This window comes from Myotis yumanensis, unplaced genomic scaffold, assembly GCF_028538775.1.
Source record: "Myotis yumanensis isolate MYYU_CA2020_CCGP unplaced genomic scaffold, mMyoYum1.0.hap1 SCAF_4, whole genome shotgun sequence".
NCBI lineage: Eukaryota > Metazoa > Chordata > Mammalia > Chiroptera > Vespertilionidae > Myotis > Myotis yumanensis.
This window is the reverse complement of record NW_027223755.1, coordinates 1,026,436-1,042,329: the sequence shown is the minus strand read 5'-3', so window position 1 is coordinate 1,042,329 and position 15,894 is coordinate 1,026,436. Positions and strand designations below refer to the sequence as shown.

Here is a 15,894-nt window from a genome sequence, read left to right as displayed (position 1 = left end):
AGCCCAACTCCGGGGAGCTCGACCCGCTGTATGTGGTGGAAGTGCTTCTGCGCTGCAGCCGAGAAAGCTTGAAAAACTCCGCTACGGAGGCTGCGAAGCCGGCCAAGCCCGAGGAGAAGGGGGAGATGCAGGTGTGTGCTTAGCTTTCATCTCGGGGTACAGAGACCCTGTGAATTATTGTAATCACTAGATTTCCTGAAGCAATCTAAATATCAGTAAAATGAGTAATGAGATTTAAGCTCTTTTTCTTTTATCAAATTATGTCAAGGTTAATAGTGACAAAGTAAAAGATAAAAAGAATTTAAAAATTTAAATTTTCTTAAAAGTTGGATCTTATCTTAGCTATAAAGAAGTCTTACTATTATTTTTACCATCAAATAATTACACAATTTTACTTTATCCATGTCAGTTATTACATTCCTGGTAGAGGTGGGCTGCAGGCAGTATGTTCCTGCAGCTCTGTCCTGGTGGCTTTGCCAGCTGCAGGTGCACCTCCCACTGCCACTCGTCCCAGCCGCTCCATCACAGTCGAAGGAGACTCAGGGTCAGGAAATGAGGACCATAATAACTGTGAGGTCCAGACAAGTGGTTTCTGCTTCGTTTTCTCTAGGCAGAGCACTTCCAGAATCCTTCTGCTTAGGTAAAAATATCCGTAAGGGACGTGGAATAGACGATCACAGACCACAGTGTACTCTCCGAGTTCCTGCCATTCTCTCCTATAGATCTTACAGACCCATCTCCCTTTCTCTCTCTCTCTCTCTCTCTCTCTCTCTCTCTCGGCATGACAGCTGCTTAAGAAGCAAGATACCCTGTACTAGTTGTGATGGAGTCAGTCTAACAGTTTTATCACTTTTGAAGTTTGCATCAAAAGTGTACTATTACACATTAAAATCAGGTTTTTTTTGTGATGAACTTTGAGCATTTTTAAAACAGCTGATTTAAAGTAGGAAGTCTAATGTCTGTCCTTCCTCAGGCACGGTTTCTGTTGACTGCTATTTTCCTGGTGCATGGACATACGTGGTTGTTTCTTTACATGTCTTGTAATTTTTTTGCTGAAACTGCACATTTGAAAAATGGCAATAGATTCCCCTCTTCCCTTCCGCCCTGAGTTTATTCTTGTTGCCAATTGTTGTTTGTTGGGTAGACTTTTCTGAATTAGTTGTATGTTGTGCATGGCCACTGACATCTCTGCTTGGTTAGCTTAGTTGGTCAGCTAATAACTAGAGACGTCCTTACGGCCTGGGATCCGCCAAGTGCACAGTCTTTGGCAGAGGTTCTGCATGCACACTGCAGCACACCTGCAGGTCTCGGCCAGCGAGTGGGCAGCGCTGCCTGACCGTACTTCCTGTGTGCACAGTCTTAGGGTCAGCCAGCGGTAAATGCTAGGCCAGGTGCATGTGGCCTTCTAGGTGCCCAGGAATGTGTCAGGACCTTTCACACCCCCCTGTGGACAGTTTACTCCTCAGCTTTATTTTAAGCTTTTTCTTTACCTTATTGCTTGATCTCATTGTTAATCATTGTCTTGGGAAGCCATGATGTTAAACAGTGGACTCTTACTATTTTCAACAAAGGCCTCAGGGAAAAAGTTGTTGGCTCTGGGGGTACTGAGTCAGGTCAGCTAAGACAGCCCTGTCAGTGGAGTCTCCTGGAGCCACCTGACGGGTGAGGTAGTGCCAGTCCTCTGGGGGCGGCGCTCGAAAGCACTCCCGCTGTGCTCCTGCCTTCCCTGCCTGCCAGCGGTTTTCACTGTGATTGCAGCTGCCGGTCCCCAAGGCTCCTGGGGACCAGGTGGGGTAAATTAAAATACCACAAAGCTCCCCTCGGACCCAAAGCAGCCATTTGTTTTTGCTACATGCTCCTTGGGTTGCTGTAAGCCTTTGGTTAACCTTCCACATTCTGGAGAGAAAACTAGATCAAGGCACTAATTCAATTTTTTAAAATACAAAAGTTAATGAAAACTACGTTCGTTTAAATAAGTTTGTTTTGATTTGATTAAAATTCAGTTGGTTCAAAAAGATCTTTCTTGAATAAAGAATTTAGAAATTGTGTTCTGGCTAATAGTCTTGATTTGAAGAATTGAAATTCATTTAGAATGTATTGACTTAAAACTTACTGACTTCTGATATCTTATTATGTGCTTATCTTAAAATAGATTAATGGCAAATTTGCAAAGATTAAAAAGGCCTAAGTATAAAAATGCTTTCTACTATTGGCATTCTAACAAGTTTCCAATAACTGCCTATGTGGTTGTTTGGATTTATATAGGTCACTGCTGCACCATGATAAACCTGAATTCTAAGTTACTCTGTAAAGGTTATTAGGTTTAGAAAGTTGAATGAACTGCGCTATGCACATGTTAGGATACGGTTTTAAATCACTTCAAGTGTAGAGATTTGTAATACTGTGGGAGCTCTTCAGTTGGTTTTTGAGCATTTAACTTCTTATTTACAAAACTTTATAGTCTTAGGATCTCTCTGTCTGTACTCAAGCAGCATTAGAATTGGACAGTTTCTTTCTTCCTTCTGGTTCCAGTTTTTACAGAATAATCTTTATTCTGTTTCACTGAGATTCTCAAGTCCGTGTGCCTACGGAATGCAGCTGCAGGTAGAGCGAGGGAGCTGTTTTCCTGCTGTGGGTCATGTGCACCCCTCGAGCTCCGTGCAGAAGAGCTGTCCGCTCCCTCTGGTGCTGGCTGCCTGGTGCTGTGGCGTTTGTTTCTCACGTCCTGAGTCTTCTCTCCAGCCAGACAGCCCGTCTGGGACTGACGAGGTTACACACTGGTGGTTGGAAGGCACATTCGGCCCACACAATTCTTCTTTAAAAAATGTGACAGTTTGAGAATAAAATGATAGTAAAGGATTATAATCAAATAATAAAACAAGAATCTACAGGTTCATGTGAGATAAATAGATGATGATGTTAAAAAGTCAACATTAGACAACTACCACAGATAATGACTCAGATAAGAGTAATACACGGATACTAAAACTAAGGAGTTGAAAGTTTAGCACGGAATGGGATATTTACAAAGTAAATCTCTCCACACATTTCTTAGTAATTGTAAGGGGCAAAGTACTAATTTCTAAAATGTGGAGACAAGCTCAGGTTCGGTGACTTGCTCACGGTCACACAACTAGCTACAGACTGAATCCAAGCCCGGATACTCGGGACTCAAACCCACGCTTAACCACTCTCATTTGTTCAGTAAAACAAGATATTTATTACCAGCAGCCAGTGACAGTTGTCTGTCACTGATTATGTGAAGGTAACCATAGGAGACCCAGACGAATTTGGACCTCAGTTCAGAGAGGCCTCCGAACTGAAAGGGAGCCAAATGGTGAGGGAAGGGTTCTTGCCTGGAGAAAGCCTGGCAGAAAGGTAGAGAGGTGACCTTGACGCTCCGTCTAGTGGAGCACAGTGCTTTCCCTGTCGGAGCACTGCTCTCCTTCCTTGCAGCCCACCCAGCGCTGGCGGGCCTTCTCGGCCTTTAACCTTAAGGAGGCTCCTCCCTCTGCAGTGCTCTGTGTGGGGCTGTGAGGATCCCGACTGCCAGATGTGAGGACGCAGATGAACACATACGGATTATATATTGAGCCGTCACTTGTGTACCATTTATAGGCCTGTTATTTAGAGGTTTGAATTAGTTTTTACTTTTAAAATACAGTCTCTACTCAGATGAAAGCTTCCGCAGTGATCATTTCCTCCTTACACTGTCACATATTGTAAATGCAGCTTCCTTTTAGGAATGTAAACTAAACTTAGGAAATGGTAGAATCTGACAATTGTGATTTTAATTGCAACATTTCGTAACTTTCTTGTTGGTAGGTTGTTCCAGTCTTGGTGCATCTCCTGTCTGCTATCAGCAGTGTTCGGCTCTACATTCCCAAAGACCTTCGGCCCCTGGACAACAGACAGAGCGTTCTCAAGTCGATACAGGTACACAGTGACTTATACATTAAATGCACGTTTCCTGCACATGGACTGAGGCTCCGTAGTGAGGCAGCCGGAATGCCTCCTTTCCGAAACGCTGTGACCGCCCCAGGAGCGGTGGTTCTGTCACAGCGGTGGCCACCAAGCCGCTCCCTGTCCTCTCTGCACCTGCTCCTCGAGCCACTGGCGGGCAGGAGTGTCAGTGCTGGGCCAGGGTGTAGCCATTTTCAGTGTGGTCAGCAAATGGTTGAAATCATTTTATTTTCAACAAAAAATTAGGACTTGTAGAAAACTTTATTTTCTACTAAAAAAAAGGAACTTTGTTATTTAGTCAGTAAACATTTATTTATTTTTTTAAAATATATTTTATTGATTTTTCTACAGAGAGGAAGGGAGAGAGATAGAGAGTTAGAAACATCGATGAGAGAGAAACATCGATCAGCTGCCTCCTGCACATCTCCCACTGGGGATGTGCCCGCAACCCAGGTACATGCCCTTGACCGGAATCGAACCTGGGACCCTTCAGTCCGCAGGCCGACGCTCCATCCACTGAGCCAAACCGGTCTCGGCCAGTAAACATTTAAATTAGCATCTACTGCTCATGGGAGATTATATACTAGAATCTGAGACAACAAAGATAAAGGAACAGGCTACTTTCACTAGACCTTTTTAAGTTGTATCTATGTATGCATTGATCTATTTATTGTTTGTTTGTTTATTTTAATTCCTACCTGGTCAAATCCTATCTCATCTTTGAAATCTGTCTTAGACCCTGAAGTCCCCCAGGGGGCGCTAGTCTGCTGTGAACCATCCCTTCTCTGAACTCACATGCTCATGTTCACAGTTCAGTCATGTAAAAAAAATTAGCAAGAGGGATCTGGACCCTTTTAAAATTTGCATCTTTTGACTCAGTTGTGCCCTCCCTAGGTATCAACCCCAAGGAATTAATCAGAAAATTGAAAACAATTTATACACTTAAGAGATGTTTAGTACACGATTGTTTATGATGGCAAGATGTTTTCACAGCCCAGATGTCAGAGAATGGCTTACCATTGGGCTGTGCCACATCCAGGCATTGGACTCTATGTGCTAGGCTACTAGTCACGTACAGTGCGCCCCTGCATCAGAAAATACTCAAAAGGAGTTTCAGAAACAAAGGCAGTGGGGAGATGCACTCACATGTAAGTGATTTGGGAAATTCCAAGCTGTATATATGTAGCAGCCTTATGTTTGCACATAGAAAAGCATAAAAGAAAATACTGATTTAACTAATTTTGTTTATAAATAAAAATTAATTTTAAATGTTTGTTTCAGGAAGTTCAGAAACGGTTTCCGGATGGTGTTCCCTTATTGGACCCTATCGATGACATGGGCATTCAAGACCAGGGCCTGAAGAAGGTCATCCAGAAAGTGGAGGCGTTCGAGCACCGCATGTACTCTCACCCTCTTCACAACGACCCGAACTTGGAAACCGTGTACACGCTCTGTGAAAAGAAAGCACAGGTATGAAGACACGGACGTGTGTCCTAGAATTCTGTGTGTTTCACGAAGTCAGTGAGCATGTGTTCTTCATTTTCTTCTCCTGTGGGCTTCACCAGCTGTAATGAAACCATCTTCTAATAGTTATGGACTCTTGGTAAGGAGACGTAAAGATCATCTTACTATAGTTTGGCATTTGATCGGGGGGGGAGGGGGTTCTTTGCAGTTTTTGGGTTTTTTTTAATCCTCACCAGAGGATATTTTTCCATTGATTTTTAGAGAGAGTGGAAGGGAGAGGTAGAGACAGAGAGAAACATCGATGTGAGAGAGATATCGATTGGTTGCCTCCCACACGTGCCCTGACCAGGGCTGGGGAATTGAACCTGCAACCGAGGTATGTGCCCTTGAATGGAATTGAACCCGGGACCCTTCAGTCTGCAGACTACCCCTCTACCCACTGATCCAAACCAGCTAGGGCAGCAGTATTTTTAATGAGATATAATTCACATAGCATAATATTCACCTTTTTTTTTTTTTTTTTAAAAAGGTTTTTATTGACTTCAGAGAGGAAGGGAGAGGGAGAGAGAGATAGAAGCATCAATGATGAGAGAGAATCATTGATTGGCTGACTCCTGCATGCCACACACTGGGGATCAAGTCCGCAGCCTGGGTATGTGCCCATGACTGGAATTGAACCCCCCAGGACACTTCAGTCTGCAGGCCGACACTCTATCCACTGAACCAAACCAGCTAGGGCAATATTCACCTTTAAAAAGCTCACAATTCAGTGGTTTTTAATATATTCACAGCTCTCTGCAGCCATAACCACTGTCTAGTTTCGGAATATTTTCATCACCCCCCAAAAAAACCTCATACCAACTATCAGTCACTGCCTCCGCCCCCCCGCCCCAGTCCTGCAGCCACACTTCTGCTCTCTGCCTCCACCATGTGCCCGCACTGGAGGTTTCATCTCAGAAAGGCATACAGAGTGTGGCCTTGTGTGTTGGCCTTCTTGCACTTAGCGTATGTCTGCAAGGTTCACCCGTGTTGCCACATGGATCCGTGCTTTACCGCAGGGCACATGTGCTGCCCGGCTCGGGCGTGGCTCCATGGCTAGTTGGACCGCAGTGCGTTATCCAGTCGTCTGGTGATGGGCATGGGGGTTTCTCCACCTGGGCCACCATGAAGAACGATGCTGTGAACATTCGTGTCCAAGTTTGTGTGCGGATATGTGTTCTCATCTCTCTTGGGTGGCATTGGGTCGAACTGCTGGCTCATACAGTAACTTTAGGGTGAACTTTCTGAGAAAACTGCTGAACTTTTCCAAAGTGGCTGCACTGCATCCCATCAGCAGTGTATGAGAATTCCCATCCTCACATCCTGCCCAGCACTTGTCATTGTCTGCGTTTATTGTAGCCATCCTAGTGTACGAAGCTGTAGTAGTTCAGCTTTTCATGGTCATCAGCGGAAATCTCCAAGCAGAAAAGGTGATCTTAGAGCAGCTGTGGGCAAGCTACGGCCCTCGGGCCGGATCCGGCCGTTTGAAATGAATAAACCTAAAAAAAAAAAAAAGACCGTACCCTTTTATGTAATGATGTTTACTTTGAATTTATATTAGTTCACACAAACACTCCAACCATGCTTTTGTTCCGGCCCTCCGGTCAAGTGTAAGAACCCATTGTGGCCCTCGAGTCAAAAGGTTTGCCCACCCCTGTCTTAGAGCCATCCTGAATACTGAACTCAGAAAAAGCTTTTGGAAGTGAACACGTCCCTCTCCACTGTCCACCTCTCTACACCTGGAATCTTTTGTCCTATACACGTCACTTCCTCCTTAACGCTTGTAACGCATTTTCGTAGGGTCTACATGTAATATTAGTTACTGCCACGTATGATTCTATGAGAATAATAATGCAAACTGTAAATAGGGCACATCCTTAGTTGTGAATAAATTGGCCACCATCATTGCCTTCAGAATAGCTACTCCTAAACTGAAGCTTAATATAAAGACTGCAAAATCGAGCTTCCCAGCCCCTAACCTGTCTTCGTGTCAGTGTTTTTCTGAGCACCGAGCCTCTGCTTCAGGATTCTGTGGTTTCCATCACACTCTTGTCCCAGCAGAAGCGTTTGTAAGAGTTACTGATTAGCTGAACCTTAAAACTCGCCCACTCTCAAGGACGGCCTCGAAGTCCGTGTACTTTGAAGCTTTCGTCTCTGTAGGATAAAGACCTGTTCTCTTTGCTAAGGCCCTTTCCAGGTTTGTGATGTAATTTGAGGACAGAGAGAAGGGACACTTTTACCCCAAGGATCGTGGGGGAAATCGAGGTAGTCAAGAGATGAGAGTCACACACCTGGCCTTCCTGTCCCTGTTCTCTCCGCTCCCCCTGCTTCCCTGAGGACGAGGGGCTGGAGCTGTGGGACTTGCTGCTTTAGGGGCAAGCGTGTCAAGGAGCCCTGGGATTCACGCAGACCTGGCCGCCTCCTGAGCTTCCTCCCCAGCCAGTGGCTGCGCAGCTGCTCCCTTCCTCTCAGGCCACCTCCTGAGGCTGTTGACCCTACGCCTCCTGCTCTGCTCGGGCTGTCAGTGGATGTGTGTGTTTGCCATCATTTCACAGTTTCCCTAGTCGTCCTCTAGTGCAGCGGTTCTCAACCTGTGGGTCACGACCCCTTTGAGGGTCAAACAACCCTTTCACAGGAGTCGCCTAAGACCATCGGAAAACACATATATAATCACATACTGTTTTTGTGATTAATCACTATGCTTTAATTATGTTCAATTTGTAACAATGAAAATACATCCTGCATATCAGATATTTACATGACAATTCATAACAGTAGCAACGTTACAGTTATGAAGTAGCCACGAAAATAATTTTATGGTTGGGGGTCACCACAACATGAGGAACTGTATGAAAGGGTCGCGGCGTTAGGAAGGTTGAGAACCACTGCTAGTGGAAGGTCCAGGAACGCAGCGTAAGAAACTCCTATGTCCCTCTTCCTGTTAGGGCTCTGACAGGGAGGTGTGTGGCGGAGCGTCCTGGGGGAATGTTTTTGTGACCTGAGTAAGTCCCGTTTTACTTTGCCCACTTGACTGAGCTTCCTTTACACTCTGGATGCCTTAGATCGCAATAGATATTAAATCTGCAAAGCGAGAGCTCAAGAAAGCAAGAACAGTCCTGCAGATGGACGAACTCAAGTGCCGCAAACGCGTGCTCCGGCGCCTGGGGTTTGCCACTTCCTCCGACGTCATAGAGATGAAGGGACGAGTGGCCTGTGAGATCAGCAGGTGAGGCGCGCGGCGCGGCGGGCTGTCCATCTGGTAGGAAAGAGCTGCCCGAGGGCTGGCGTCTGGCAGCACCTTCACGGGAAGCGCAGGGACCGTGACCTTGGGAGTTTAGAGGAGGAAAGCGCTTCAGTCTCTTGGATTCCGTGAACTGACATGAAGTATTTCCTTTTTACTTATTCTAATGCACGTGGGATTTTTACGTAATTTAAATCTTATTTCATGCACAATTTTGTATCCTTTTTATTTTTTATTTACCTATTTTTCATATTTTATTTTTTGTTAATCCTCACTCGAGGATACTTTTCCATTTAGTTTTAGGGAGCGTGGAAGAGAGGGAATGACAGAGAAACATCAGTGTGAGAGAAACACGTCGATTGGCTAAGGCTATCCTTTTTAAAATGATGGACCTTTTGCCCCAGCCGGTTGCTCAGTGGTTAGATCAATGACCGGCACACCGAAGGGTCCTGGGTTTGACTCCGGTCAAGGACACGTACCTCAGTCGCAGGCCCGGTCCTCTCAGACTCTCACTCCAGCATTTGGGGTGCAGTCTCTTGTTTTTAAATGTCCACACACCAATTCAGAGTCGGGTTTTAGTCACCACGTGAGCCAAATAAAAAAACATTTCTTCAAATTATATTTGCCCCACAGGCTCCTACTTTCCCTTCAACCTGTGATGCAGTTCAGCTTTCCTACTTGGTAGTTAAAGAAACTAGGCACCATGGGTGAATAATTCACCCAGGGTAACTCTAGTCACAGCAGTGCTACTGCTCACCTGCCAGCATGAACGTTGCCGAAATCATTTCTTTGTCGAGTTATATAGGACTTGATCCTGTAGACGTTAATCTCTGCGGCGTCTGCAGCTGTGGACTGGTCTTGGAAGAATGGTATTGATCTTATTTTAAAATGGAAAGTTTAAAGTCCATTTCCTTTACCTGCTTCTCCCTCTGGTCTGTTTTTCGGAATAAATCCCAGCCACTAAAAGCAAAAACTGGGAGGCATCCTTGACTCCTTCCCCCTCCGTCTCCTCACATCCTCCCAGGCTGTCCTCAGCCTCCTGCGGGAGTCGGGTCTGCATGAGCCGCCCCCCGCCCCACCCCTGCAGTCCGTCCTTCATCCTGCCCCGGTATTCTTTCCAGAGCACACCCTTCTGTGCCCCTCTTCTCTGGGTAACAGTCTATTCGGGATTCTCTGTTGCTTTTAGAATAAACTCCCTAATTCAGTGTGTTCTTCCCCTTCGCTCTCTAGCCTGCCTGTGGCCACCTCTCTCACTCCATCTGTCACTTAGCATGGCCTTTCTTGTGCTCCCCCTCATGTCCTGCTAATTCTGTGTATTTTCCCCAAGACCTTCTGAACCTTGCTCTGAAGTTCTCTGAACTGAGAATGTCAACGTTTTTGATGTAAGCACCTGTATAAGCTCTTAGGTCACTGTCCCGTGATTACCTGTCTTGTCTCCTCCTGCATTAAAGTAATCTTGACCTCTCAGGTTACCATTAGGAACCTAAGTTTAGTTTTTAACTTCATATATATATATATATATATATATGATATACTAGAGGCCCAGTGCACGAAATTCGTGCAGCCCCAGCTTCGTTCGGTCGATTTGCATATTATGTTTTTATTATTATACTAGAGGCCCATTGCAGAAAGATTCCTGCAAGAATAGGGCTTCCTGCAAGAATAGGGCTTCCTGCGGCTGGAGCGAAGCAGAGAAGGGAGCAAAGCCCACCGAGGGCTTCGCTCCCTTCTCCACTGCCTTGCTCCCTCCTGTCTCCGCTGCCTCGGCTCCTTCCTCTGCCGCTTTGCTCCCTTCTGCAGCGCTTGGCTTCCTTCTATGCTGTCCTCAGTCTTCGCTCTGCTGCATATGCAAATTAATTGCCATCTTTGTTGGGTTAATTTGCATACTCATCCTGATGGGCTGGTGGGTGTAGCAGAGTGACACCAATTTGCATGTTTCTCTTTTATTAGTGTGTATATATACATATACATACATACATACATACACACACACACACACATATATATAATTTCATATATATATAATTTTATTGACTTTAGAGAGGAAAGGAGAGATAGAAACAATTAAAAAGATGGTTGGACCCAGATAATAATCGGCTGGTGATGACCTCTTCCTGGTTACTGAGAGTTACGTGACCGTTCTTTAACTCAGGGAATATGTGCAGCTTGGTATTTGCTAGAACGGGGTCTTTGTCTGAAACGCCCACTCTATAATTTGTATATTGGTAACATAATGACCTGCCGGGTCCTTAAGTAAATCTTGGTCACTCCTCATTGATTACTCCTTTGATCAAATAGCACATGTTGTTAAAGGTTCCATTTAAGGGTGTGTGTGTGCGTGTGTGTGTGTGTGTGTGTGTGTGTGTGTGCCCGTCCTGATGCTGGCGCTTTTCTCTCCCGCGGGCGCAGTGCCGACGAGCTCCTGCTCACCGAGATGATGTTCAACGGCCTGTTCAACGACCTGTCCGCGGAGCAGGCCACCGCCCTGCTGAGCTGCTTCGTGTTCCAGGAGAATGTGAGTCCCTCCCGGCACAGCTTCCCCCTCATCTCCGCCTGTCACTCAGCTGCAGTGCTGTTACAAAAGAATTCCTCCCCATTGACATGTGATGGGTAATGTGAGATAGAAATCAGTACAACTTTAACCCAAGTATAGTAAGAATTAGAACTGGGATTTTATTTTTGGATGATCGTTAATCAGATACCAAGTTTTAAATTTGTTCCATTACCTGATGCCTTGTTGAAGGTCTGGCCTAGAAGACAGCCCTGGAAAGAAAAAGATGAGTGAAAGTAAAATTTGGCAAAACTAGTAAAAATGAAAGGCCATCTTGGGTTACTGTCCCTCCTCCCAGTGCGGGGGTCGCTGGGAAGCCACTCCCCCTCCTGCTCCTGCGGGCGGAGTCGCCTGGCCCGGGTGCAGGGGTGGCCCACGCCTCACCGCTGGATCCGCACCTAGTTGTCCACGGGACCACCTGCACTTCACCCCAAAACCAGTGTGACCTGTTCTGTTTAAAAAGGTCACATACATGTCTCACGTTTCAGATTTAAACTTCGTGGTGGTGAAATGGACAGAACCAGACTTGCCTTCTGAACATGACTTAATGCTGCTGCCTGCTTTTAGAGGCCCTTCACCCCCACACTCAGCCTCTCTGTGAGTGGTTGTGTCAGACACGCTGCTTTCCAGTCTGCCATGGTCTGTGTGGCCCCTCACTCATAGGAGGTCAGAGTCGGGACGGGGTGAGGAGGCAGCGCCCAGAGCACAGGTCCTGCTCCCGGCCCTCGCTGGGCACCTGGGAGTGAGGTCACTGGAGGAGGCACTTCCTGGGAAACACTGTCTCGTTGCTCCTGGGCTCAGCTTTCTCACTGTTTCTAAGGTGGTTGGTTGTGAAGAGCGTTGTGGGTTTTCTCTGAGCAGATGGAGGTTGCAGTGCAGGGTGTGGGGAAGGGGCGCCTCTCACTGGCCCCACACGTCCTGGCTTCCGAGAGGCGTGTGTCCCCTCTTCAGAGGAGCTGCGCTCAGCCAGCCGCTCCCCTGCGGAGTTGTTCTGTGAGCCACACGGGGGGCAGGGCCCTCGGTTCTTGTGCTGGTGCCATTCAACATCAGGACAAAAAATTGCACCACAGGCCCAGTGCTTTCCAGCTGGAAAGAGAGGTGAAGACAGTGAGATACTCAGTGCCTGCTTGGCACACTGACTTCCATTTAAAAGTGTTTTTTTTCACACCATGCCCCACGTTTTTCATACCGTTAGACCATTTTCAAACCATTTGAAGAAAGCATACAGCCTCTGCAACAACTACTTACTAAGCACCCACTGTGTGCGATGCACAACTCTAGGCTCTAGCGATGGGGTAAATGCTTCCCTTCCTGGCACTTAGATGCTAGAGGGTGAAGGCCACAGACACGGAGCTGCGGACTGCGGGCTGTGTCCGTGGGGAGGAGGGTCTTGGAGACAGAGGCTGAGGAGGTAGAGAGAGATCTTGGGGGTGGGGTTGCTGTTTTAAGTAAGGGGATTAGAAAAGGCCTCACGGATCAGGGTGAACTTGGAATTGAGGGTTAAAGGAGAGATGAGGGGGCCAACTGCACACACCTGGTGGAGAGCGTTGGGGAAACCTCACTAGTTACTTAGTGAGGAACCATGCCTTCCACTTACAGGACCCGAGGGAGGACACCTTTGGGACCTGCTGACCTTGAGTGGACATCATTTCAAAGATGTTGAGCAGTCCTGCATTCTCCTATTAAAGGAGAACTTGAGTTCACGCATCATGGTGTTTTATTTAACAGGTGTGACATGGAACCTGGGTCATGATTTATTAGACACACACACACACACACACACACACACAATGCACATGAAAACCAAGGCCTTGTGAATACTGGTGCCTAAAATAAAGACATATCTATTGTAACTAACCTACAGTTATTTTGTTAAAAATTTACCTGTAATTTAAGTCCTGTCTCACATGTGCATTCATGCCATTCTTATAATTTTGGTTTTGCATAATAAGTCTGTCAAAATCTGTTCACAGATCATGTCTATATTCTAATCACAAGCCTGTAGGTCTTCAGGGCCTGGCCTTTTCCTCTTGGACGGGGTGAGAGACCAACACTGAATTGAGCAGCTTGTCCGAGTGCATGTGGGTAGTTAGGAATAGGCCCGAAACGCCTGTTTTTCCAGTTGAGAAGTTGGCAAACTTGTCACTAGCGGGAAGGCAACATTAAGAACACAAACTCAGAATAAAACCTTAACTATCTTGTACTTGGTTAGAGAGCTAGAAATAGTGTGGCAACATGAAAATTGAGGGCATGCTTTTAACGTTCTTCCACAGATAAAGAGTTGCCTGGAAGCCAAAGCTGTTTCAAAATCAAACTACGATAAAACAGCTCAGCTAATTTGGATGTAACTGAACTGCGTGTGTTCGCAGTATCTGCTCGTCCTCGGCTCCCTCCCGGGCACAGCAGTGGCTCGTTAGCGCTCTGCGCCTTCCGCAGCAGCGTTTCCTCTGCAGGAGAGAACTTCGGGGGTGAGGGGGAGGGGGCATTTTTGCTTTCATAACCTGAGTTGATTAGGAAGTACACGCCCGCAGGGACGTGACGGGTCAGAGCGTTGTGTGATTGGCTGTCGGTTCTCACAGCTGACCCTCCTTTTCTTTCCCAGTCCAGTGAGATGCCCAAGCTCACCGAGCAGTTGGCGGGGCCCCTTCGCCAGATGCAGGTAGGACTCTGAACCGCCGTTTACGAGGAGTAGGTTGTAAACAGCTGCTCTGACGGCAGCAGCATGTCATTCAACAGAGACGGCGTCCTTCTGGGTGGAGATGTCACGTGCTGTTAGTCTCGTCACGTAATGCGACTTAGGCGTAGCACGCCACTTGTGGTTTTTACTTTATCATTAAACAGTCTTTTTCAAAAGTTAATAAATTGCACAGGCGGCTGTGCGTGCAGGTTAACGGTCACCCTGCAGATGCTACGGCAGCAGGTCAATGTCTGTCTCGTTTTCGTCGAGACTAAGAACGCCATCTTGATGGACTAGGGTTTAGTTAGCTTTATCTTTTACTTTTCTATTCTAATTTACAACAAAGTTTTAAAGTCTGTTTTATCCTAAGAAATTATTTACCTCTGGCTTCTCAAAGTCACAGTAACTTAGAGTAATGAATTCGTGTCCGTTCCTGTTTTCTTGGGAAGACTTGATTTTTGTCCACCGTTCAGCGTCTTACAGAAGATAGGGAAGGACGAACTGTGAGACGTGGCCAGGGAGGAATGACAAGTGCGTCAGGGCAAAGGGCCCTGGGGGGGCAGGCAGCAGCCCTCACTGCCCCTGCCGGAGCCCCGGCGTTTCTGTAGTGGCAGGTGCTTCCCACCTTCCGATTACCGAGGATAAAAGGGCGAATCTAACGTTCTCACTATGGGCGAGGAAAACCTTCAGATTTACATTTTTTGAAGCTTTACTGGGGGGAAAAGCATTATTTTGCCATATGATGTGTTTCTCTAAATCTGTTTTATTACTGTTTTTGTTTTGTTAATGAAACAATTAGAGATTGGTTAAGTGCTACTCTTGTATAATTTTCATGAATAGTTTCTGGGTTGTTTTTTAATTTTTATAAGAATTTATTTGAGTAAACTGATGATGTGCCGATATATTGGGGAGCAAAATCTCAAATGCTCAGCGGTTGCTGTTTTTTTTGGTGAAAACCATGATCTTGATATATTACTTCAACATAATGGGGAAACGTTGCTGTCTGTTCACTTAACAATGGAAAAAGCACCGTGGCTGCTTAGCCGCAGCATATCCAACGTGTAGGCACGTGCTGGGTAAGGAGAGGGGACCTGGTGGAATGAAGAGGTGATGTGGGAGGTCACAAGTACGTTTTAAGTGTATCTTTTATCTTCAAAGGAATGTGCTAAACGAATTGCAAAAGTTTCAGCAGAAGCCAAATTGGAAATTGATGAGGAAACGTACCTGAGCTCCTTCAAACCTCACTTAATGGATGTAGTGCACACCTGGGCCACGGGGGCGACATTTGCCCACATCTGCAAAATGACAGATGTCTTTGAAGGTACGGGTCAGTGTTTATGCAGCCACTGCTTCCTGATGGAGGGTACATTCGCACTCAGGGTGGCATTGTTTGTCTTTAATAAGAGAAAGTTTACTTAGAAGTGAACGGAGAAGGCATGGGCTCAGGAAACAAGTGACAAAGGCAACAGAAGGGGCCTTGGGCCTTAGGGGAGAGAAGGGTAAAGGCAACGCCCTGGGGGAAGCAGGGGGGGAGGGGCCCCGAGTGCCTGGGGCCTCTGTCCTCAGGGCCTGTGAGGACGGGAACTTAGGGGCGGTCCCAGGGGAGGACCTCATAGAAGCTGCATCAGCTCCCCAGGTGTGTCCTCTCAGGATGCTGGGCTCTGCTCATTGGCCGGTGCCAGGGGCTCATTAGACAGTGCAGCTGGTCCTGAGGTCAGCTGGGGCGGCACTTGTCTGGTTTGGCTGCTTTTTCTGGGCCTGGAGCTGAAATACAACTGAGACCTAGATGTATTCGATGCCGGTCAGAACCTCCTTGTCCTGGGAGCGTAATGCTTCTGGGCTACTCTCCGGCCTCCTTGTTCATTCCCCCTCTGAGGAGGTCTCACCTGCGTGACTAGCAACATGCCAGGGTGACATTGTCTTAATGAAACATTAATTTTTGGTGATGAAGTGGAATCT

General features: G+C 46.6%; 1 protein-coding gene across 2 annotated transcripts in view; it reads left to right on the top strand.

Moving 5' to 3' along the window:
* MTREX (Mtr4 exosome RNA helicase) overlaps nt 1–15,894 on the top strand; it is a 49,453-nt gene that overhangs the window by 28,594 nt on the left and 4,965 nt on the right. Inside the window, exons 19-25 of one of the 2 annotated variants that reach the window (XM_070411743.1) lie at nt 3–131; nt 3,826–3,936; nt 5,245–5,433; nt 8,529–8,692; nt 11,117–11,222; nt 13,861–13,917; nt 15,094–15,256. In XM_070411743.1, coding sequence (XP_070267844.1) covers nt 3–131; nt 3,826–3,936; nt 5,245–5,433; nt 8,529–8,692; nt 11,117–11,222; nt 13,861–13,917; nt 15,094–15,256 — 919 coding nt within the window. Of the gene's footprint in view, nt 1–2; nt 132–3,825; nt 3,937–5,244; nt 5,434–8,528; nt 8,693–11,116; nt 11,223–13,860; nt 13,918–15,093; nt 15,257–15,894 lie in introns of those variants that run through there. The other variant, XM_070411744.1, reaches the window with a different exon arrangement.